Source organism: Pseudophryne corroboree, chromosome 11, assembly GCF_028390025.1.
Source record: "Pseudophryne corroboree isolate aPseCor3 chromosome 11, aPseCor3.hap2, whole genome shotgun sequence".
Taxonomy (NCBI): domain Eukaryota; kingdom Metazoa; phylum Chordata; class Amphibia; order Anura; family Myobatrachidae; genus Pseudophryne; species Pseudophryne corroboree.
The window spans coordinates 340,047,960-340,071,715 of record NC_086454.1 but is presented as its reverse complement, the minus strand read 5'-3'; the positions used below and the strand labels follow the sequence as shown (position 1 = coordinate 340,071,715).

Here is a 23,756-nt window from a genome sequence, read left to right as displayed (position 1 = left end):
ATGTCCCCATTTACCCTCCTCACCAGGAGTAACTCAGATTTGTGGTACAGGACTGTCACTATCAGTTCCACGGCACCGAGGGTCTTTACCAAGGTAATGGCCGAAATGATGATACTCCTTCGCAAGAGAGGAGTTTTAATTATCCCGTACTTGGACGATCTCCTGATAAAGGCGAGGTCCAAGGAGCAGTTGGTAGTGGGGGTAGCACTTTCTCGGGAAGTGCTACAACAGCACAGCTGTATTCTCAATATTCCAAAGTCACAGCTGGTCCCGACGACACGTCTTCTGTTCCTGGGAATGATTCTGGACACAGACCAGAAAAGAGTGTTTCTTCCGGTGGAAAAAGCAGAGGAGTTGTCATCTCTAGTCGGAGACCTCCTAAAACCGGGACAGGTGTCGGTACATCAATGCACACGAGTCCTGGGAAAAATGGTAGCTTCGTACGAAGCAATTCCATTCAGAAGGTTCCACGCAAGGACTTTCCAGTGGGACCTGTTGGACAAATGGTCCGGGTCTCATCTCCAGATGCAACAGCGGATAACCCTGTCGGCAAGGACCAGGGTGTCGCTGCTGTGGTGGCTGCAGAGGGCTCATCTACTAGAGGGCCGCAGATTCGGAATACAGGACTGGGTCCTGGTGACCACGGATGCCAGCCTTCGGGGCTGGGGTGCAGTCACACAGGGAAGAAATTTCCAAGGACTGTGGTCAAATCAGGAGATTTCGCTTCACATAAATATTCTGGAGCTAAGGGCCATTTACAATGCCCTAAGCCAAGCAAGGCCCCTGCTTCAGAACCAGCCGGTACTGATCCAATCAGACAACATCACGGCGGTCGCCCATGTAAACAGACAGGGCGGCACAAGAAGCAGGAGGGCAATGGCAGAAGCCACAAGGATTCTCAGATGGGCAGAGAATCATGTGTTAGCACTGACAGCAGTGTTCATTCCGGGAGTGGACAACTGGGAAGCAGACTTCCTCAGCGGGCACGACCTCCACCCGGGAGAATGGGGACTTCATCCAGAAGTCTTCCAAATGCTGGTAACCCGTTGGGAAAGACCACAGGTGGACATGATGGCGTCCCGCCTCAACAAAAAGCTAAAAAGATATTGCGCCAGGTCAAGGGACCCTCAGGCGATCGCTGTGGACGCTCTAGTGACACCGTGGGTGTACCAGTCGGTTTATGTGTTTCCTCCTCTGCCTCTCATTCCCAAGGTACTGAGAATAATAAGAAGGCGAGGAGTGAAAACTATACTCGGGGTACCGGATTGGCCAAGAAGAGCTTGGTACCCGGAACTTCAAGAGATGCTTGCAGAGGACCCTTGGCCTCTGCCGCTCAGACAAGACCTGCTGCAGCAGGGACCCTGTCTGTTTCAAGACTTACCGCGGCTACGTTTGACGGCATGGCGGTTGAACACCGGATCCTAAAGGAAAAAGGCATTCCGGAGGAAGTCATCCCTACCCTGATCAAAGCTAGGAAGGATGTCACCGCAAAACATTATCACCGCATTTGGCGGAAATATGTTGCTTGGTGTGAGGCCAAGAAGGCCCCAACGGAGGAATTTCAACTGGGTCGATTCCTGCATTTCCTGCAAGCAGGTGTGACGTTGGGCCTCAAATTGGGGTCCATTAAGGTCCAGATCTCGGCTCTGTCAATTTTCTTCCAGAAAGAACTGGCTTCACTGCCTGAAGTTCAGACATTTGTCAAGGGAGTTCTGCATATTCAGCCTCCTTTTGTGCCCCCAGTGGCACCTTGGGATCTCAATGTGGTTTTGGAGTTCCTGAAATCGCATTGGTTTGAGCCACTTAAGACTGTGGATTTGAAATATCTCATGTAAAGTGGTTATGCTGTTGGCTCTGGCTTCGGCCAGGCATGTGTCAAGATAGGGCAGAGTTGAGGACTCGTCCTCAGTTTCTCCCGAAGGTGGTATCAGCTTTTCACTTGAACCAACCTATTGTGGTGCCTGCGGCTACTAGGGACTTGGAGGATTCCAAGTTACTGGACGTAGTCAGGGCCCTGAAAATTTATGTTTTCAGGACGGCTGGAGTCAGGAAGACTGACTCGCTGTTTATTCTATATGCACCCAACAAGCTGGGTGCACCTGCTTCTAAGTAAACTATCGCGCGCTGGATTTGTAGCACTATTCAGCTGGCGCATTCTGCGGTGGGACTACCGCAGCCTAAATCTGTAAAAGCCCATTCCACAAGGAAGGTGGGCTCATCTTGGGCGGCTGCCCGAGGGGTCTCGGCTTTACAACTTTGCCGAGCTGATACTTGGTCAGGGGCAAACACGTTTGCAAAATTTTATAAATTTGATACCCTGGCTGAGGAGGACCTGGAGTTCTCTCATTCGGTGCTGCAGAGTCATCCGCACTCTCCCGCCCGTTTGGGAGCTTTGGTATAATCCCCATGGTCCTTACGGAGTCCCCAGCATCCACTAGGACGTCAGAGAAAATAAGAATTTACTCACCGTTAATTCTATTTCTCGTAGTCTGTAGTGGATGCTGGGCGCCCATCCCAAGTGCGGATTGTCTGCAATACTTGTAAATAGTTATTGTTACACAAATCGGGTTGTTGTTGCGAGCCGTCTATTCAGAGGCTCCATTGTTATCATACTGTTAACCGGGGTTCCTATCACGAGTTATATGGTGTGATTGGTGTGGCTGGTATGAGTCTTACCCGGGATTCAAAATCCTTCCTTATTGTGTCAGCTCTTCCGGGCACAGTGTCCTAACTGAGGCTTGGAGGAGGGTCATAGGGGAAGGAGCCAGTGCACACCAGATAGTCCTAAATCTTTCTTTAGAGTGCCCAGTCTCCTGCGGAGCCCGTCTATTCCCCATGGTCCTTACGGAGTCCCCAGCATCCACTACGGACTACGAGAAATAGAATTACCGGTGAGTAAATTCTTATTTTCTCTTACGTCCTAGGGGATACTGGGAATCCATTAGTACCATGGGGTATATGGGTCAACTTGGAGCCATGGGCACTATAGAAGTTTGGTTACGTGTGCTGGCTCCTCCCACTAGACTCAGTTTAGAAAATGTGCCCGGAGGAGCCGCTCAAATCTCTGGAAGCTCCTGAAGAGTTTTCTGCATTTATTTTTAAAGTTTGTTATTTTCAGGCAGGACTGGATGGCAGCAGCCTGCCTGCTTCGTGGGACCCCACTAAGGGTTAATGGTCCCGTTCCCCGCTGACAGGACATTAGCTCCTGAGGGAACTATTCGCAAACCCCACGATGGCGAGCGTACGTTCCCGCAGCACGCCACCACCTCTAACAGCCAGAATAATAATAATTTTTTTTGTTAGATAAAACATTTTTTTTCCCCTAAAAACCCTTTTTCTTTGGCATATATGGAATATGTCTGTGTGTGTATATATATATATATATATATATATGTGTGTGTGTGTATATGTCTGTGTATATATATATATATATATATATATATATATATATGTGTGTGTATATGTCTGTGTATATATATATATATGTGTGTGTGTGTGTGTGTGTGCATGTATGTATGTATGTATGTATGTATTTATTTATATACATATATATATATATATATATATATATATTATGTAATAAGTCTGTGCAGAACTGTACAAACTCTAAAATCTCTATAAATATGAAGAACTAGGCGCTTCATCGCGTCCTACGGGCGCTCTTCACACCGTCGAAAGGGACTACGCCCCCTTAACCCCTGCACACCTTGCTGGGGTTCAATATTTGTATGAGTATTACCTGCATTCCTAGGTTTGTTAGTGGTTAAATATTGCACGACGAAAGGGCTTCAGATGGTGAAGGGGGTGTAGGCCCTTGCGACGGCGTTAACGGTGCCTGCAGGGCACGATGTACAGAATGTAGCGGGTGCGGGGGGGGGGGGGGCACGGATGAGGCAGGAAGTATGTATATGCTGCGGATGGAGGGGGGGGCGGTGGATGCAGGTGGGGTGTGTGTGTGTGCAGGACCTATAACTATGTGATTGTATGTGTAACAATATATAGGACACGGATAAGGATGTATGTGGTATAGACATACCGGAATGAAGAGGTATATGCTGGGGAGTGCTGGTGCAATGAGGAACAGTGGCAGCTGTGTCCTCTCTCTACACCGTACCATCCTTCAGGTGTAGCAACGCGGACATGTTGCGCACGCAATGTCTCCACACGGCCGCAGGTGCACGAGTCCCCTCTGCATGCGCTATGTGCGCGCCCCCCTCAGGTGCAGTAGGAGGAGGGAGCGCAGGCTGGAGCTGCTCCCAGGGCCAATGGCCATGGGCAGCACGATTATCTGCTTGGTGCTGGGCATGCGCCCTGCGCTTGCTGAGTGAGGGATAGGGAGGAGGCAGCAGAGCGGAGCATCACCAATATACCGGTAACTACGGTGAGCACCGCAGGGGGTTACGGCTCCTGTCCTCCTGGTGAGGGTTTGTCAGGGAGGTATCAAGGAGCCGGTGGTATAGACCCAGTATGGGACACAGGGGGGTAGGGAGGGGACACAGAGACGCAGGGCCATAGGGAGGGGATACAGAGACGCGGGGAGGTAGGAAGGGGATACAGAGACGCAGAGCGGTAGGGAGGGGATAGAGAGAGGCGTGGCGGTAAGGAGGGGATACAGAGATGCAGGGCAGTAGGGAGGGGATACAGAGACGCGGGGAGGTAGGAAGGGGATACAGAGATGCAGGACAGTAGGGAGAGGATAGAGAGAGGCGGGCGGTAGGGAGGGGATACAGAGATGTAGGGAGGGGATACAGAGACGCGGGGCGGTAGGGAGGGGATACAGAGACGCGGGGCGTTAGGGAGGGGATAGAGAGAGGCGGGCGGTAGGGAGGGGATACAGAGACGCAGGGTGGTAGGGAGGTGAAAGAGAGACGCGGTAGGGAGTGGATAGAGAGACGCGGGCGGTAGGGAGGGTACAGAGAGACGCGGGCGGTAGGGAGGGTACAGAGAGACGCGGGGCGGTAGGGAGGGGACAGAGAGACGCGGGGCGGTAGGGAGGGGATAGAGAGACGCGGGGCGGTAGGGAGGGGAAAGAGAGACGCGGGGCGGTAGGGAGGGGAAAGAGACGCGGGGCGGTAGGGAGGGGATAGAGAGACGCGGGGTGGTAGGGAGGTGATAGAGAGACGCGGGGCGGTAGGGAGGGGATAGAGGGACGCGGGGCGGTAGAGAGGGAAACAGACGTAGGGCGGTAGGAAGTGGATACTGAGATGCGGGGCGGTAGGGAGGGGATAGAGAGATGCGGGGTGGTAGAGAGAGGATAGAGAGAGGTGGGGTGGTAGGGAGGGGACAGAGAGATGCAGGGCGGTAGGGAGGGGATAGAGAGACGCAGGGCGGTAGGGAGGGGATAGAGAGAAGCGGGCGGTAGGGTGGGGATACAGAGGCGTAGGGAGGAGGGGATACAGAGACATGGGGCGGAAGGGAGGGGTTACAGAGACACGGGGCGGTAGGGAGGGGAAAGAGAGACGCGGGGCGGTAGGGAGGGGAAAGAGAGACGCGGGGCGTTAGGGAGGGGAAAGAGACGCGAGGCGTTAGGGAGGGGATAGAGAGACGCGGGGCGGTAGGGAGGGAATAGAGAGACGCGGTGCGGTAGGGAAGGGATAGAGGGACGCGGGGCGGTAGGGAGGGGACAGAGACGCGGGGCATAGGGAGGATGGGAAACAGATTTAGGGCGGTAGGAAGTGGATACTGAGACATGGGGCGGTAGGGAGGGGATACAGAGATGCGGGGCGGTAGGGAGGGGAAAGAGGCTCGGGGGTGGTAGGGAGGGCATAGAGAGACGCGGGGCGGTAGGGGGAGGATAGAGAGACGCGGGGCGGTAGGGAGGGGACAGAGAGGTGGGGCGGTAGGGAGGGGACAGAGAGACGCGGGGCGGTAGGGAGGGGACAGAGAAGTGGGGCGGTATGGAGGGGACAGAGAGACGCAGGGCGGTAGGGAGGGGACAGAGACACGGGGCGGTAGGGAGAGGATAGAGAGATGTGGGGCGGTAGGGAGGGGACAGAGAGACGCAGGGCGGTAGGGAGGGGACAGAGAGACGCAGGGCGGTAGGGAGGGGACAGAGACGCGGGGCGGTAGGTAGGGGATAGAGAGATGCGGGGCGGTAGGTAAGGGATAGAGAGACGCGGTGCGGTAGGGAGGGATAGAGACACGCTGGCGGTAGGGAGGGAATAGAGACACGCGGGCGGTAGGGAGGGAACAGAGAGACGCGGGGCGGTAGGGAGAGGATAGAGAGCTGTGGGGCGGTAGGGAGGGGACAGAGATGTGGGGCGTTAGGGAGGGGATAGAGAGACGCGGGGCGGTATGGAGGGGACAGAGAGACGCAGGGCGGTAGGGTAGGGATACAGAGGCGTAGGAGGAGGGGATACAGAGACATGGGGCGGTAGGGAGGGGATACAGAGACATGGTGTGGTAGGGAGGGGATACAGAGATGCGGGGCGGTAGGGAGGGGAAAGAGAGACGCGGCGGTAGGGAGGATAGAGAGAGACCGGTGGTAGGAGGGGATAGAGAGACGCGGGCGGTAGGGAAGGGATAGAGGGACGCGGGCGGTAGGGAGGGACAGAGACGCCGGGCATAGGAGGATGGGAAACAGATTTAGGGCGGTAGGAAGTGGATACTGAGACATGGGGCGGTAGGGAGGGGATACAGAGATGCGGGGCGGTAGGAGGGAAAGAGAGGCCGGGGTGGTAGGGAGGGGATAGAGAGACGCGGGGCGGTAGGGAGAGGATTGAGAGACGCGGGCGGTAGGAGGGGACAGAGAGGTGGGCGGTAGGGAGGGACAGAGAGACGCGGGCGTAGGGAGGACAGAGAGGTGGGGCGGTATGGAGGGGGACAGAGAGACGCAGGGCGGAGGGAGGGACAGAAGACACAGGCGTAGGAGGGGATAGAGAGATGCGGGGCGGTATGGAGGGGACAGAGACGCAGGCGGTAGGGAGGATACAGAGGCGTAGGAGAGGGATACAGAGACATGGGGCGGTAGGGAGGGGATACAGAGACATGGTGTGGTAGGGAGGGGATACAGAGATGCGGGCGGTAGGGAGGGGAAAGAGAGACGCGGGGCGGTAGGAGGGAAAGAGAGACGCGGGGCGGTAGGAGGGGAAAGAGACGCGGGCGTTAGGGAGGGGATAGAGAGACGCGGGGCGGTAGGGAGGGGATAGAGAGACGCGGGGCGGTAGGGAAGGGATAGAGGGACGCGGGGCGGTAGGGAGGGGACAGAGACGCGGGGCATAGGGAGGATGGGAAACAGATTTAGGGCGGGTAGGAAGTGGATACTGAGACATGGGGCGGTAGGGAGGGGATACAGAGTGAGCGGCGGTAGGGAGGGGAAAGAGAGGCGCGGGTGGTAGGGAGGGGATAGAGAGACGCGGGGGCGTAGGGAGAGGATAGAGAGACGCGGGGCGGTAGGGAGGGGACAGAGAGTCGGGGCGGTAGGGAGGGGACAGAGAGACGGAGGAGGTAGAGAGGGGACAGAGAGGAGGGGACGAGAGACGCAGGGCGGTAGAGGAGAGAGCCAGGCGTAGGAGGGACAGAGAGACGCAGGGCGGTAGGGAGTGACAGAGAGACGCAGGGCGGTAGGGAGGGGACAGGAGAGACGCAGGGCGGTAGGGAGGGGACAGAGACGCGGGGCGGTAGGTAGGGGATAGAGAGACGCGGGGCGGTAGGTAAGGGATAGAGAGACGCGGGGCGGTAGGGAGGGATAGAGACACGCTGGCGGTAGGGAGGGGATAGAGACACGCGGGCGGTAGGGAGGGAACAGAGACGCGGGGCGGTAGGGAGAGGATAGAGAGATGTGGGGCGGTAGGGAGGGGGACAGAGCGATGTGGGGCGGTAGGGAGGGGATAGAGAGACGCGGGGCGGTATGGAGGGGACAGAGAGACGCAGGGCGGTAGGGTAGGATACAGAGGGTAGGAGGAGGGATACAGAGACATGGGGCGGTAGGAGGGGATACAGAGACATGGTGTGGTAGGGAGGGGATACAGAGATGCGGGGGCGGTAGGGAGGGGATACAGAGATGCGGGGCGGTAGGGAGGGGAAAGAGCCCGCGGGGCGGTAGGGAGGGGACAGAGACGCGGGGGCGGTAGGGAGGGGAAAGAGACGCGGGGCGTTAGGGGAGGGGATAGAGAGACGCGGGGTGGTAGGGAGGGGATAGAGAGACGCGGGGCGGTAGGGAAGGGATAGAGGGACATGGGCGTAGGGAGGGGACAGAGACGCGGGGCATAGGAGAGGATGGGGGGAAACAGATTTAGGGCGGTAGGAAGTGGATACTGAGACATGGGGCAGGTAGGGAGGGGATACAGAGATGTGGGCGGTAGGAGGGGAAAGAGAGGCGCGGGGTGGTGGGGAGGGGATAGAGAGACGCGGGGCGGTAGGGAGGGGACAGAGAGGTGGGGCGGTAGGGAGGGGACAGAGAGACGCGGGGCGGTAGGGAGGGGACAGAGAGGTGGGGCGGTATGGAGGGGACAGAGACACGGGGCGGTAGGGAGAGGATAGAGAGATGTGGAGCGGTAGGAGGGGACAGAGAGACGCAGGGTGGTAGGGAGGGGGACAGAGAGACGCAGGGCGGTAGGGAGGGGACAGAGACGCGGGCCGGTAGGTAGGGGATAGAGAGACGCGGGGCGGTAGGTAAAGGGATAGAGAGACGCGGGGGCGGTAGGGAGGGATAGAGACACGCTGGCGGTAGGGAGGGGATAGAGACACGCGGGCGGTAGGGAGGGGACAGAGAGACGCGGGCGGTAGGGAGAGGATAGAGAGATGTGGGGCGGTAGGGAGGGACAGAGAGATGTGGGGCGGTAGGGAGGGGATAGAGAGAGCGGCGGCGGTATGGAGGGGACAGAGAGACGCAGGGCGGTAGGGAGGGGACAGAGACACGGGGCGGTAGGGAGAGGATAGAGAGAGTGGGGCGGTAGGGAGGGGATAGAGAGACGCAGGGCGGTAGGGAGGGGACAGAGACACGGGGCGGTAGGGAGAGGATAGAGAGATGTGGGGCGGGTAGGGAGGGGACAGAGAGACGCGGGCGGTAGGAGGGGATAGAGAGAAGCAGGGCGGTATGGAGGGGACAGAGAGACGCAGGGCGGTAGGGATGGGGACAGAGACACGGGGCGGTAGGGGGAGGATAGAGAGATGTGGGGCGGTAGGGAGGGGACAGAGAGACGCAGGGCGGTAGGGAGGGGACAGAGACACAGGGCGGTAGGGAGAGGATAGAGAGATGTGGGTGGTAGGGAGGGGATAGAGAGACGCAGGGCGGTATGGAGGGACAGAGAGACGCAGGGCGGTAAGGGAGGGGACAGAGACGCGGGGCGGTAGGTAGGGGTTAGAGAGACGCGGGGCGGTTGGGAGGGGATAGAGAGCGCGGGGCGGTTGGAAGGGGACAGAGAGACGCGGGGCAGTAGGTAGGGGAAAGAGACGCGGGGCGGTTGGGAGGGGATAGAGAGACGCGGGGCGGTAGGGAGGGGATACAGAGACGCTGGGCGGTAGGGAGGGTCCCCAGTGAGGAAGCTGATGAAGAAAGGGGGAAGTATTGGAGGGGGTGGACTTGTGTAAAGTGGTGACCAGACATAGATACAGTGGGTAGGATGGGCGGAGGGACTCACCGTTGGGGCTGTGGGTGGCTGCTGCAGGCTGTGAATAGTCCAGTAGCCAGAGGCGTAACCAGGTGTGTGAAAGCAGTCTGTACTATGACATTTCCTCCCCCCCCCCCCCCCCCCCCCGCACGCCCGAAACGGGTGTGTGGCCTAATGCAAAAGGGGCGTGCCTCGTGGGTCTTTTCTCTCTCGCTCCGGGGGTGTTTCCAGCTTGCCTGTAGATGCTGGCAGCCCCCGGAGACTGGAGTGTGTGTGGCGGCTGTGTGACAGGAGGAGAGTGCTGCAGGAGATGATGTCACTGCAGCACTCGCTCCTGTCACAGCAGGAGTGCGGACAGCGGGATGTGTGTGGAGGAGCGCGGCGGGTGTGTGACGCGGCGCAGGGAGGGCTATGAGAGCCTTCTCCTGCGCCACCCGTCCCTCCTAATGTCTATGCCTATGGCAGCAGATGTTGTTGTTCGGCCGGGGAGTCAGAGTTGCTGGGGAAGGGGTGTGAGATGGACAGGCAGCAAGAGCATAGACTTGCTGCACATGTGGTGGGCGGGCTTTGTGACTCCACCCACCTCTATGACCCCCGCCCACCGCTGTGACTCCGCCCAGCGTTACGTCAGGCACAGAATCACAGACTTGGGCTAATATATAGGAGATATTTATCTAAATTATGAATACATTAGTATGGTTGGTAGCAGTGCCAGATTAAGGTCCACATGGGCCTGGAGCTGAAAGTTTATGAAGGGCCTATTGGCGCCCACGCAGTGGGTGTGATTAGCGTCCCAGAATTTCTCCCTGGGAGGGTAGGGGTAGTGTGGGGGCATACTACATCACTGCACTTCCTCCTCATACTACATCTCCTTAACTATGGTGGAGATGTATTAAGCAGTGATAAAAGTGGAGAAGTGAGCCAGTGGAACTGCTCTGTATACTTTTATAGTTTGCAAATTATAAATGTTACGTCAATGCTGATTGGTTGATGGGACAACTTCTCCATTGGCTCACTTCTCCGCTCTTATCACTGCTTAGTACAATTACTACTACACTACATCTCTGCACTATGGGGCACATTTATTACAATCCACATCTCAGATGTGAATAGAATGTGATAAATTCGACCAAAATCACATTGAGATGACTGAATTCATCACAAGGATGTATCAATTATCATATTCAGAGACAGAGCTTGTGAGAGAGCTCTGTCCCTGGGAAACTGGTTACAGTGAGATGGGCGGAAGCATGGGTCGAAGGGAGTAGTGCCACAGGTGGGGAGTGAGGCAGAGATACATTTGGAGAGGGAGGCGGAATAGTAGATGGATAGGTGGAGAGGAAGATAGAGATACAGGTGGAGAGGGGGGAAAATATACAGGTGTGAAGGGAGACAGAGATGCTTTTGGAGAGGTGGAGAGGGAGGTGGAAGCACAGGTAGAGAGAAGGTAGAACCACAGGTGGGGTGGAAGGCAGAGATACAGCTGGATAGGGGGACAGAGTCACATGTGTAAACGGGGCCATAAGCACAGGTGGTGAAGGGGGAAGGGACACAGTGGGGAGAATGCAGAGAAACAAGTAAGGAGGGGACAAAGACCCAAGTGGGGAACGAAGCAGAGGCACAGGTGAGAAGAGGGGTGGACACACAGGCAGTTAAGGTGGCAGAGAGACAAGTAGTGAAGGTGGCAGAGACAAGTGTGAGAGGTAGGCGGAAGCACGGGTTGAGAGAAGGCAGAAACATGTGTGGAGAGGGGGCAGAGACACAGGTGGAAAGGGGGTAGAGATACAGGTGGGGACGGGGTAGAGATAAGGTGGGGAGGAAGACAGAGACAGATGGGGAGGGGATATAAATACAGGTGGGGAGGGGGTAGAGATACAGGTGGGGAGGGGGTAGAGATACAGGTGGAGAGGGGGCAGAGACACGGGTGGAGAGGGGGCAGAGATACAGGTGGGGAGGGAGACAGAGACACAGGTGGGGAGGGAGACAGAGACACAGGTGGAGAGGGGGCAGAGACACAGGTGGGGAGGGGGCAGAGATACAGGTGGGGAGGGGGCAGAGATACAGTTGGAGAGAGAGCAATGATACAGATGGGGAGGGGGTAGAGATACAGGTGGAGAGAGAGCAACGATACAGGTGGGGAGGGGGCAGAGATACAGGTGGAGAGGGGGCAGAGATACAGGTGGGGAGGGGGCAGAGATACAGGTGGGGAGGGGGCAGAGATACAGGTGGGGAGGGAGCAACGATACAGGTGGGGAGGGAGCAACGATACAGGTGGGGAGGGGGCAGAGATACAGGTGGGGAGGGGTCAGAGATACAGGTGGAGAGGGAGCAACGATACAGGTGGAGAGGGGTCAGAGATACAGGTGGAGAGGGAGCAACGATACAGGTGGGGAGGGGGCAGAGATACAGGTGGGGAGGGGGCAGAGATACAGGTGGGGAGGGGGCAGAGATACATGTGGGGAGGGAGCAACGATACAGGTGGGAAGGGGTCAGAGATACAGGTGGGGAGGGGTCAGAGATACAGGTGGGGAGGGGGCAGAGATACAGGTGGGGAGGGGTCAGAGATACAGGTGGGGAGGGGGCAGAGATACAGGTGGGGAGGGGTCAGAGATACAGGTGGGGAGGGGTCAGAGATACAGGTGGGGAGGGGGCAGAGATACAGGTGGGGAGGGGGCAGAGATACAGGTGGGGAGGGAGCAGAGATACAGCTGGAGAGGGGGCAGAGATACAGGTGGAGAGGGAGCAACGATACAGGTGGGGAGGGGGCAGAGATACAGGTGGGGAGGGGTCAGAGATACAGGTGGGGAGGGGGGCAGAGATACAGGTGGGGAGGGGGCAGAGATACAGGTGGGGAGGGGTCAGAGATACAGGTGGAGAGGGGGCAGAGATACAGGTGGGGAGGGGTCAGAGATACAGGTGGAGAGGGAGCAACAATACAGGTGGGGAGGGAGCAGAGATACAGGTGGAGAGGGGGCAGAGATACAGGTGGGGAGGGGGCAGAGATACAGGTGGGGAGGGGGCAGAGATACAGGTGGAGAGGGGGCAGGAACAGGTGGGGAGGGAGCAACGATACAGGTGGGGAGGGGGCAGAGATACAGGTGGGGAGGGGGCAGAGATACAGGTGGGGAGGGGTCAGAGATACAGGTGGGGAGGGGTCAGAGATACAGGTGGGGAGGGGTCAGAGATACAGGTGGGGAGGGGGCAGAGATACAGGTGGGGAGGGGTCAGAGATACAGGTGGGGAGGGGGCAGGAACAGGTGAAGAGGGAGCAACGATACAGGTGGGGAGGGGTCAGAGATACAGGTGGGGAGGGGTCAGAGATACAGGTGGGGAGGGGTCAGAGATACAGGTGGGGAGGGGGCAGAGATACAGGTGGGGAGGGGGCAGGAACAGGTGAAGAGGGAGCAACGATACAGGTGGGGAGGGGGCAGAGATACAGGTGGAGAGGGAGCAACGATACAGGTGGGGAGGGGGCAGAGATACAGCTGGAGAGGAAAGCATTAGGGAGGCCAATCCTGGGCTGTTTTTCAATCCCGGGATTCGGGATTGAAAAACGCTCAATCCCGGGATTGCAGTAGGAATCAGTAAAGGGTGTAGGGAGCAGCGCTGGAGGGAGGGTGTAGGTAGCGGGGAGGGAGGGTGTAGTTAGTGGCACGGGAGAGAGGGTGTAGGTAGCGGTGCGGGAGGGTGTAGGTAGCGGTGCGGAAGAGAGGCTGTTAGAGAGCACTGCACGGAGGGAGGGTGGGTGTAAGTAATACTACTTACTATTAGGCGGCTCCCAATCAGGCCAATCCCGATCCCTAGAAAGCATAGATACTGGTGGAAGAGCAGCAGATAACTGGGTAGGAGCAAAAATGGTGTCATGGGACGGAGCATATCCACAGTAAGAGCTGTGACCCCTGTGATATTGGCTGCATTGTGAAATTCCTGACAACCAAGTATTAAACCTCTGTCCTAAGCAGTCAATTACTCACCACCACCCCCCTAGCATCCCCAATGACCCCCAGCTCTACTCACGTGCTGCCGATCTAGCTTCAAAAGTTCTGAACTTCAAGTTCTTACCCGGACATCGTGACTGCGGAGCTTCCAAACTTCCAACTGGTACAGGAGGCGGGCTTGTGACCTGTGCGGGAGGTAGAGTTTCTGACGGGTGCAGGAGGCGGAGCTACTGATGGCTGTGGAGTTTCTGACTGCTGCTGGAGGAGAAGCTTCTGTCGGGGAGCGGGAGCTTCTGGAAGGGGGGCAGGGGCGGAGCTTCTGACGGCTGCGGAAGGCGGAGCTTCTGTCGGGTACTGTGGGCGGAGCTTCTGACGGCTGGGGGGGAGCTTCTGACGGCTGCGGGAGGTGGAGTCTCTGTCAGGTGAGGGAGGCGCCGCTTGTCTGGTGTGCGAGGTGCAGCTTTCGCAAAAACGTGGGCGGAGCTTCTTACAGGTCGGGTGGCCCAGAGTCTGACTGTGAGATAGGAAGGAGTTTTGTCGGCTGGCTGAGGTGAGGGAAGGGAGTGAGCTGCTGGTGGTGACAGGAAAAACTTTTCCCTGTCAACACTGGCAGCACTGCAGGGGATCCTGTGGGCCTATTTTCAGTGGGGGGCCTGGAGCTGCAGCTCCATCCGCCCCATTGTTAATCCGGCCCTGGTTGGTAGGTGTACATTTCATAAGAAAATCATGCTGCTTTTTCGTTTAATTTTTTAATACAACAAACTACATATCCCATGAATCATTGAGTTGCATCCGGTCTAACCTGATTGTAGGAAACCCGATGGATTGGATGACGGGACTATGGCCCTCATTCCGAGTTGTTCGCTCGTTGCCGAGTTTCGCTATATTGCGATTAGTCGCTTACTGCGCATGCGCAAGGTTCGCAGAGTGCATGCGCTTAGTTATTTTACACAAAAGTTAGGTATTTTACTCACGGCATATCAAGGATTTTTCATCGTTCTGGTAAGTGTGATTGACAGGAAGTGGGTGTTTCTGGCCGGAAACTGGCCATTTTATGGGTGTGTGCGGAAAAACGCTGCCGTTTCTGGGAAAAACGCTGGAGTGGCTGGAGAAACAGGGGAGTGTCTGGGCGAACGCTGGGTGTGTTTGTGACGTCAAACCAGGAATGAAACTGACTGAACTGATCGCAGTGGCAGAGTAAGTCCTGAGCTACTCAGAAACTGCAAAGAAATTTCTATTTGCAATTATGCAAATCTTTTGTTCGCAATTCTGCAAAGCTAAGAGTCACTCCCAGTAGGCGGCGTCTTAGCGAGTGCAATGCTGCTAAAAGCAGCTAGCGAGCGAACAACTCGGAATGAGGGCCTATACCTGGACAGGTAAATATTGCATCTGTAAGGTAGGATTCCACATTCCCTGATGAAGCCGCCCATGTGAAACGTGCACATAGGAGACACAGCGCACATGCACGCCACCGTTACTGCTCTGGCGCACGGGTCAGACCCGTCGGAGTTAGAATCACTTGTCATCGGCGCTACCATGCAGGACCATCCCCAGTGATGACCAGACATAGAGGGGACAGCTATATTAACGGCACCCGCCGGACACCAATTACAGTGAGCGCCTCTGATCACAGACACACGGGGAACGGGAAGCCGCAACTGATGCGCCTGCCGATTAAGAACAAGTGCCTCCAGTGACCAGCGCTGAAGGAGGACTGCAATCAATTGCATGAGGTAAGTACAGTCTCCTCAGCAGCACACTGACAGGAATTATTACCAGAGGATAGTGATAATCAATTTTTCCTCAAACGGCTGTATATTAGTTCCATAGGAATTTATACTAGGGTTTGAGTAAATTGCCTCTATACATATGTTATTTGGGGGCATGCAGTTAAGACGCTGTCAGCAAATGAGATGCGCATATATATATATATATATATATATATATATAGTAACACTGTAGGGGTGCAAGGCGCCGTTTCCTGGGGAATATGGCAGCACGCAGCAGCTGAGGAACAACACAAGTCCAGTTTCTGGTACAACTGGCCCCAGCCAGTTTTATTGAAACAGAAAATAAAACAAACACCAAAAGAAAATACCTTGCCTGTCCGGCACTAACTAAACACAAGATGTCCCTAACTATCACTAAACAAAAAACACAGAGTTCTCCAGTAAACACTGTATAGCTCACTTGTATCAGGAAGCGTGTTTCCCTCACACAGATCCCTCCAGTCTTCCCAGGCAGTCTGCCCATACTAATCAGGCTAGCAGCCCTATAACACTCTTACACAGCTGAAACCCTGATTAGCCCTCTGTGAGGCCAAAGACCCGAACTGGTCCCAATGTCTAGAACTCGCCTTATCTCTCTCTCAGAGCCTTTACCCAGCTTTTACAGCAAACTGAAAAGGGTCTGACAAAACAAAAGCATTTTTCCTAGAAGTTTTCATTTTCTAAAACATGTAAGACAAGAACCTGGGACAAACATACCTGCCCTCAAACACTATCCCAGTGTTCTTGTCACATATCCCCCTCCGCTGTTTCGACCTAGGGGCCGGAACACTTGTAGCCCCCAAACAGAAGATGCGAGACAATGCATCTGCGTTGGCCAATTGTGTTCCCGGTCTATGTTCGACAGTAAACTTAAAGTCCTGCAACGCTAGAAACCATCTAGTTACACGAGCATTCTTGCCTCTATTTACATACATCCATTTTAAAGGGGCATGGTCTGTCACTAGTCTGAATTGTCTACCCAAGAGGTAATATCTCAAGGTATCTAGTGCCCACTTAATGGCCAAAGCCTCCATTTCCACAATGGCATACCTTTTTCATGCTCATTGAGTTTCCTACTCAAATAAATGATAGGGTGTTCGTCCCCATCTCTGGTTTGGGACAGCACAGCCCCTATCCCTACCTCTGAGGCATCTGTCTGTACCACAAATTCTTTTGAAAAATCTGGTGTTATCAATACCGGTTGTGAACACAAAGCCACTTTTAACGCTTGGAACGCTTTTTCTGCATCAGGGTTCCATTTCACCATATTTGACTGCTTCCCTTTGGTAAGGTCTGACAACGGCACCGCCGTGGTCGCAAAATTGGGAATAAACCGTCTATAGTACCCAGTTATTCCCAAAAAAGCCCTTACCTGTTTTTTATTCACTGGATGAGGCCAGTTTTGAATAGCATCAATTTTATTCAATTGGGGCCTAATCAGACCTCTGGCTATGGTGAAGCCCAAGTATTTGACCTCCTCCATTGCGAGGCAGCACTTCTTTGGGTTAGCAGTTAACCCTGCCTCTCTGAGTCCAGTACTGCTTGTACTTTAAACAAATGGGACCCCCAGTCTGTACTGTGAATTACTACATCATCCAAATAGGCAGCTGCATATTTTCTATGGGGCCTCAAAATTTTATCCATCGCCCGTTGAAAGGTTGCTGGAGCCCCATGCAACCCAAAGGGTAACATCTTATACTGGTACAGCCCCTCCGGAACCGAAAAGGCTGTTTTTTCTTTTGCGCCATCAGATAAAGGTATTTGCCAGTAACCTTTGGTCAGGTCCAACGTGGTGAGAAACCTGGCTGTTCCCAGCCTTTCTATAAGCTCATCCACACGGGGCATGGGGTATGCGTCAAACTTGGACACCTCATTTAACTTACGAAAGTCATTACAGAAGCGTATGCTACCGTCGGGCTTCGGGATGAGAACTATGGGACTGGACCACTCACTGTTAGATTCCTCTATGACTCCAAGTTCTAACATGGTTTTAACTTCTTTAGAAACAGCTTCTCGCTGAGCTTCCGGAATCCTATATAGCTTTAAATGGACCCTGACCCCTGGTTCTGTTACAATGTCATGTTTTATTATGGTCGTTCGGCCAGGCAGCTCTGAAAATATTTCCCTATTTTGGATGAGAAATTCTTTAACCTGATTTTTCTGATCAGCTGATAATGTCTCTGACACCTTCACTGCGGGAAGCAACCGAGGTGAAGACACCGAAGGGCAAGGCTCCGCTGACAGAGACAACCTATCTTTCCAGGGTTTGATTAAGTTAACATGATAAATTTGTTCGGGTTTTCTCTTTCCCGGCTGGTATACTTTGTAATTAACCTCATTCACTTTTTCCCTAATCTCAAATGGACCCTGCCATTTAGCTAGGAACTTGCTTTCCACAGTGGGTACCAAAACAAGAACTCTATCTCCAGGAGCAAATTCCTGTATCTTGGCACTCCGGTTATATACCCTCTGTTGAGCACTTTGGGCCTGTTCCATGTGCTCTCTGACAATAGGTACCACGGCTGCAATCCTATCCTGCATTTGTGTTATATGTTCAATAACGCTTCTATAAGGAGTGGGCTGTCCTTCCCACGTCTCTTTGGCAACGTCCAACAGCCCTCTGGGGTGTCTACCATACAACAAATCAAATGGAGAAAACCCGGTAGAGGACTGAGGAACTTCTCTGACGGCCATTAACAAGTAGGGCAACAAACAATCCCAGTTTTTCCCATCTTTATCAACCACCTTTTTTTAACATACTTTTTAATGTTTTATTAAACCTTTCCACCAACCCATCAGTTTGGGGATGGTAAATGGACGTCCTGAGGTGAGTGACCTTAAATAATTTGCACAATTCTTTCATGACCCTTGACATAAATGGAGTACCTTGGTCAGTCAAAATTTCTTTTGGTATTCCCACTCTACTAAAAACCTGCACCAGCTCCCTAGCTATCGCCTTGGTTGTGATAGTGCGTAAAGGGACAGCCTCAGGATATCGAGTGGCATAGTCCATTATTACCAGGATATACTGATGGCCCCGAGCGGACTTTAACAAGGGCCCCACGAGATCCATGGCTATTCTGTCAAACGGGACCTCTATAATAGGCATGGGAACTAGTGGGCTCCTGAAATGGGGTCTAGGGGCATGATACTGGCATTCAGGACAGGAAGAACAATATTCAGACACTTCTTTATAAACCCCTGGCCAAAAGAACCTTTGTAAAACTCTTTCAGTGGTTTTTTCTGCCCCTAAATGTCCTGCTGTAACGTGACTATGAGCTAAATCTAGTACCGTTCTCCGATAAGTCTGGGGTACTACCAGCTGTTCCACCACATCCTCACCCTTTTTGACAATGTGGTACAAGAGCTCATTACATATGGCCATGTGGGGATACGTAACCCTGTCACCTGGTACCACAGGCTCCCCATTAACAATCTTAACATTCTCTCTAGCCTTTATCAAGGTAGGATCCTTTAACTGTTCAGATGCAAACAGATCCTTTTTTACCTCCAGGTCAGGCACGCTTTCGTTTCTAACCACTATGTCTCTGTTCCCAGCAAGAGGGTCCTCACTGGACTCCCCATCTGTCACTTCCCCAGCCAAACTGGCAAAAGGCAAAGGGTCAGAAAGTTCAGAAGACACACGTACATCCATACAATCACCGGTATTACCAACTGGCTCTTCGCTTCTCACATCTGTTGATAAACATGATTCCCACAGTTTCCAAAAATGAGGAAAATCTCTCCCTATTATGGCCTTATGCACCAAGGTGGGGACCAGTTAATGTCTCTGGCTGTAGCCATTTTTTTGTTAGCTGAATAAAATCGTGCATCTGTGAGCGCGGAGGCTTCTCCATGGCGTACACCCAACGGTGCACCCGTTGTGCTCGTACTGACAGCGTGACTCCCAGGCGGGTCAGGATCTCAGTCTTTAGTTTATCATAGTCCCGAGCCTCAGCAGGGCTTAAATCAAAGTACGCTTTTTGGGGCTCACCTGACAAAAAAGGTGCCAGCAGACTGGCCCACTGCGCTTTCGGACAGTTCTCACGCTCGGCAGTCCTTTCAAACGTGGTCAGGTAGGCCTCCACATCATCAGCCTCTGTCATTTTCTGCAGGAAGTGACTGGCCCGTATAGAACTAGAGCTGGTCGGAGCACTGACGGCCACATCTCCAATCCGGGCTGCAAGGCTCTGCACCACTTCTGTTAAAGCCTCTCTATCCTGACGCTGTTGCCTGTAAAGTTCGTCAATAGCCACCTGCTGCTGTATCCTATTTTCCTCCATTGCCACCTACTGCTGTCTGTTGGCCTCCTGCTGAGCCGCTGTAGCTTGCAGCAAGGCTTTAAGCAGATCCTCCATGTCGACAGATTTTTCAGGCGGCTTTGTAGCTGCTTTCACCCAGGACATATATCAAACCCTCAGGGGTGAGTCTCAGTAACTTCACACTGGGCTGTATCTGCATAAACCACCGTTTTCTGCAGGCCTCACAAAGCTGCTGCTTTCACTTATGCGCAGAACGGCAATGCTCGCATTCTCCACCAAGTTGTAACACTGTAGGGGTGCAAGGCGCCGTTTCCTGGGGAATATGGCAGCACGCAGCAGCTGAGGAACAACACAAGTCCAGTTTCTGGTACAACTGGCCCCGGCCAGTCTTATTGAAACAGAAAATAAAACAAACACCAAAAGAAAATACCTTGCCTGTCCGGCACTAACTAAACACAAGATATTCCTAACTATCACTAAACAAAAAACACAGAGTTCTCCAGTAAACACTGTATAGCTCACTTGTATCAGGAAGCGTGTTTCTCTCACACAGATCCCTCCAGTCTTCCCAGGCAGTCTGCCCATACTAATCAGGCTAGCAGCCCTATAACACACACAGCTGAAACCCTGATTAGCCCTCTGTGAGGCCAAAGACCCGAACTGGGCCCAATGTCTAGAACTCGCTTTATCTCTCTCTCAGAGCCTTTACCCAGCTTTTACAGCAAACTGAAAAGGGTCTGACAAAACAAAAGCATTTTTCCTAGAAGTTTTCATTTTCTAAAACATGTAAGACAAGAACCTGGGACAAACATACCTGCCCTCAAACACTATCCCAGTGTTCTTGTCACAATATATATATATATATATATATATATAATCCATATATGCATCCTATTTAGATGTAAGCTTTCCACACTTTTCCAGGATTGTCTATCTGCTACTTTGCTAATAATATTATAACAATAAACCTGGGATTATTAGTAGATATATTTCTGCACCTATAAGGGGGCATTGTTTCTTGGACTCATTGGATAATGTATACTACCAGAGATGTATCATTTACAGCAAATTGAACTTTTTCCTCACAAAATACATAAATAAACACAATCTATTATGAGAGATTAATAAATATCAAGGTTAATATAATTCTTTTACCCTACAGTTCTGTGCTCTCTCATCGGATTATATCAGTATAATACGGACAGCAGAAGCGCACTTCTTACACCATTCTCACTCCTGTGCAAACATCTGAGGGTCCTCTCATCTTCTATTCTATGTCTTAAGATACGATTGACAGTAGAATCCCGGGATGCTTAACGCTTGTGAATTCTATTGTTCCTAGATTTTCCACTCTGATATTCTTTGTTTGTGATCTGCATCACCATCAGCATGGAATAATGATTCCTATCTCACTACTATCCATCCATATACCACTTCACTTGTGACAATTGCTTCACAATGATCAGCTATGGGGATTTTTTACTTATTAGTCATTTTTATTATTATTTTTCATTTTGGGCATTTTTGTCACGGCTCACGGACTGGTGCGCTCCCCCACCCCCTGCGCACCCCACTCTCATTACGCCTATGAGTGCGGCAGCGCTCAGCATACCCCTGGCGGTGGCCGGTGCAGCAGAGCGGGGAGTCACACATCCAGGAATGAGCAGCAAGCTGGGCTCGGCGGTGGGCCACGACGATCACCACTGAGCAGGTGTGGGGGGTGCAAGTGCCGGACATTACGGGGTGCCTGTGTGCACCAGGCACCCCCCTATGCGCACACCTATGAGTGACCCCAGATCTGCATGATAGGTACAGGAGGGGGAGAGTGACCCCAGATCTGCATTATATGGGCAGGAGGGAGGGAGTGACCCCAGATCTGCATTATAGGTGCAGGAGGGAGGGAGTGACCCCAGATCTGTATTATAGGTGCAGGAGGGAGGGAGTGACCCCAGATCTGCATTGTAGGTGCAGGGGGGGGGGGAGAGTGACCCCATATCTGCATTATAGGTGCTGGAGGGGTGTCAGTGACCCCAGATCTGAATTATAGGTGCAGGAAGGGGGTTAGTGACCTCAGATGTGCGTTATAGGTGCAGGAGGGGGTGAGTGACCCCAATTTAGTGACCTGAAAGCCACTATAGTATACACCCCTGAGGAGGTTGCTAGAGATGAAATGCGGGCAAGGCTAATGTGACCCAAAGGTTGATGACTTGGTGTCCATGAGCTCATACCCCTAAGGGTGGATAATAGGAAGTCTCTAACATCCAACCTCATAAGGCCACATACTGTATGCTTTAGGTGAGGCTGATTATCAGATTTTATTCTTCTGTGTGATTGGGTGAGCTCTGGTAGAAAGGGTTCTGTGTGATTGGGCGAGCTCTGGTAGAAAGGGCTCTGTGTGATTGGGTGAGCTCTAGTAGAAAGGGCTCTGTGTGATTGGGTGAGCTCTGGAAGAAAGGGCTCTGTGTGACTGGGTGAGCTCTAGTAGAAAGGGCTCTGTGTGATTGGGCGAGCTCTGGTAGAAAGGGTTCTGTGTGATTGGGCGAGCTCTGGAAGAAAGGGCTCTGCGTGATTGGGTGAGCTCTAGTAGAAAGGGCTCTGTGTGATTGGGCGAGCTCTGGAAGAAAGGGCTCTGCGTGATTGGGTGAGCTTTAGTAGAAAGGGCTCTGTGTGATTGGGTGAGCTCTGGTGGAGAGGGCTCTGTGTGATTGGGTGAGCTTTGATAGAAAGGGCTCTGTGTGATTGGGTGAGCTCTAGTAGAAAGGGCTCTGTGTGATTTGGTGAGCTCTGGTGGAGAGGGCTCTGTGTGATTGGGCGAGCTCTAGTAGAAAGGGCTCTGTGTGATTGGGTGAGCTCTGGTAGAAAGGGCTCTGTGTGATTGGGCGAGCTCTGGTGGAGAGGGCTCTGTGTGATTGGGCGAGCTCTGGAAGAAAGGGCTCTGTGTGATTGGGTGAGCTCTGGAAGAAAGGGCTCTGTGTGATTGGATGAGCTCTGGAAGAAAGGGCTCTGTGTGATTGGGTGAGCTCTGGTAGAGAGGGCTCTGTGTGATTGGGTGAGCTCTGGTGGAGAGGGCTCTGTGTGATTAGGCGAGCTCTGGAGGAAAGGGCTCTGTGTGATTGGGTGAGCTCTGGAAGAAAGGGCTCTGTGTGATTGGGTGAGCTCTGGAAGAAAGGGATCTCTGTGATTGGGTGAGCTCTGGTAGAGAGGGCTCTGTGTGATTGGGTGAGCTCTGGTAAAGAGGGCTCTGTGTGATTGGGTGAGCTCTGGTAGAAAGGGCTCTGCGTGATTGGGTGAGCGCTGGTAGATTGGGCTCTGTGTGATTGGGCGAGCTCTGGTAGAAAGGGCTCTCTGTAAAATCAAAAAGATTTAATCACAAATCTTCTACACTGGGTATATTACGAAAAGGAATATTAAGAAAGATGTATTATTGAAGTCATTGGACGTATATAAAGTAGAGTGATGTGGCGCACCCAAGAACCCTCCTAGCGTCTATTGTGTATTGGGCCCTAGCTGGTAACGGACCATCTTTGTGGACGCATTGAGGGCATCTGTATTGTGTGTATGTGTATATATGTGTATACAATATGTAAAATAAAGTGTGTACTTATTGCAGCACCTAAAGAGCCCGGCATCGCAGGCTCCCCCCGCAGTGTACACCCTGGTGAGGATGGGATCAGAGTCAGACTGGTCAGTGTTGGTTCTCACCTGTCAGCATAAGGACAGCGTCCCAGCGTTTCAGAGAGGTGAGAGCCCCGGTATAGAGGTACCTACAGGTCATATTCCTCTGCTCAGTGTTCTTCTCACTGACTACATATTCTCCGGCTTCAGTACCTCTATATCCCCTGAGAGTATACCTGACTGTCTCGCTGTACTGTACCTCTTTATCCCCTGAGAGGACACCTGACGTCTCGCTGTACTGTACCTCTATATCCACTGAGAGGACACCTGACGTCTCGCTGTACTGTACCTCTATATCCCCTGAGAGAATACCTGATGGTCTCGCTGTACTGAACCTCTATATCCCCTGAGAGGACACCTGACGTCTCGCTGTACTGTACCTCTATATCCACTGAGAGGACACCTGACGTCTCGCTGTACTGTACCTCTATATCCCCTGAGAGGACACCTGACGTCTCGCTGTGCTGTACTGTACCTCTATATCCCCTGAGAGGACACCTGACGTCCTCACTGTGCTGTACCTCTATATCTCCTGAGAGGACACCTGACGGTCTTGCTGTA

The 23,756-nt window shown here is 53.3% G+C and overlaps 1 protein-coding gene across 4 annotated transcripts in view; it reads left to right on the top strand.

Moving 5' to 3' along the window:
* Positions 1–23,756, top strand: part of FCSK (fucose kinase) — a 144,300-nt gene that overhangs the window by 25,419 nt on the left and 95,125 nt on the right. For all 4 annotated transcript variants that reach the window (XM_063945868.1, XM_063945867.1, XM_063945870.1 and 1 more), the window contains exon 2: positions 23,131–23,260. In XM_063945868.1, coding sequence (XP_063801938.1) covers positions 23,185–23,260 — 76 coding nt within the window. In that variant the 5' untranslated portion in view covers positions 23,131–23,184. The remainder of the gene's footprint in view (positions 1–23,130; positions 23,261–23,756) is intronic.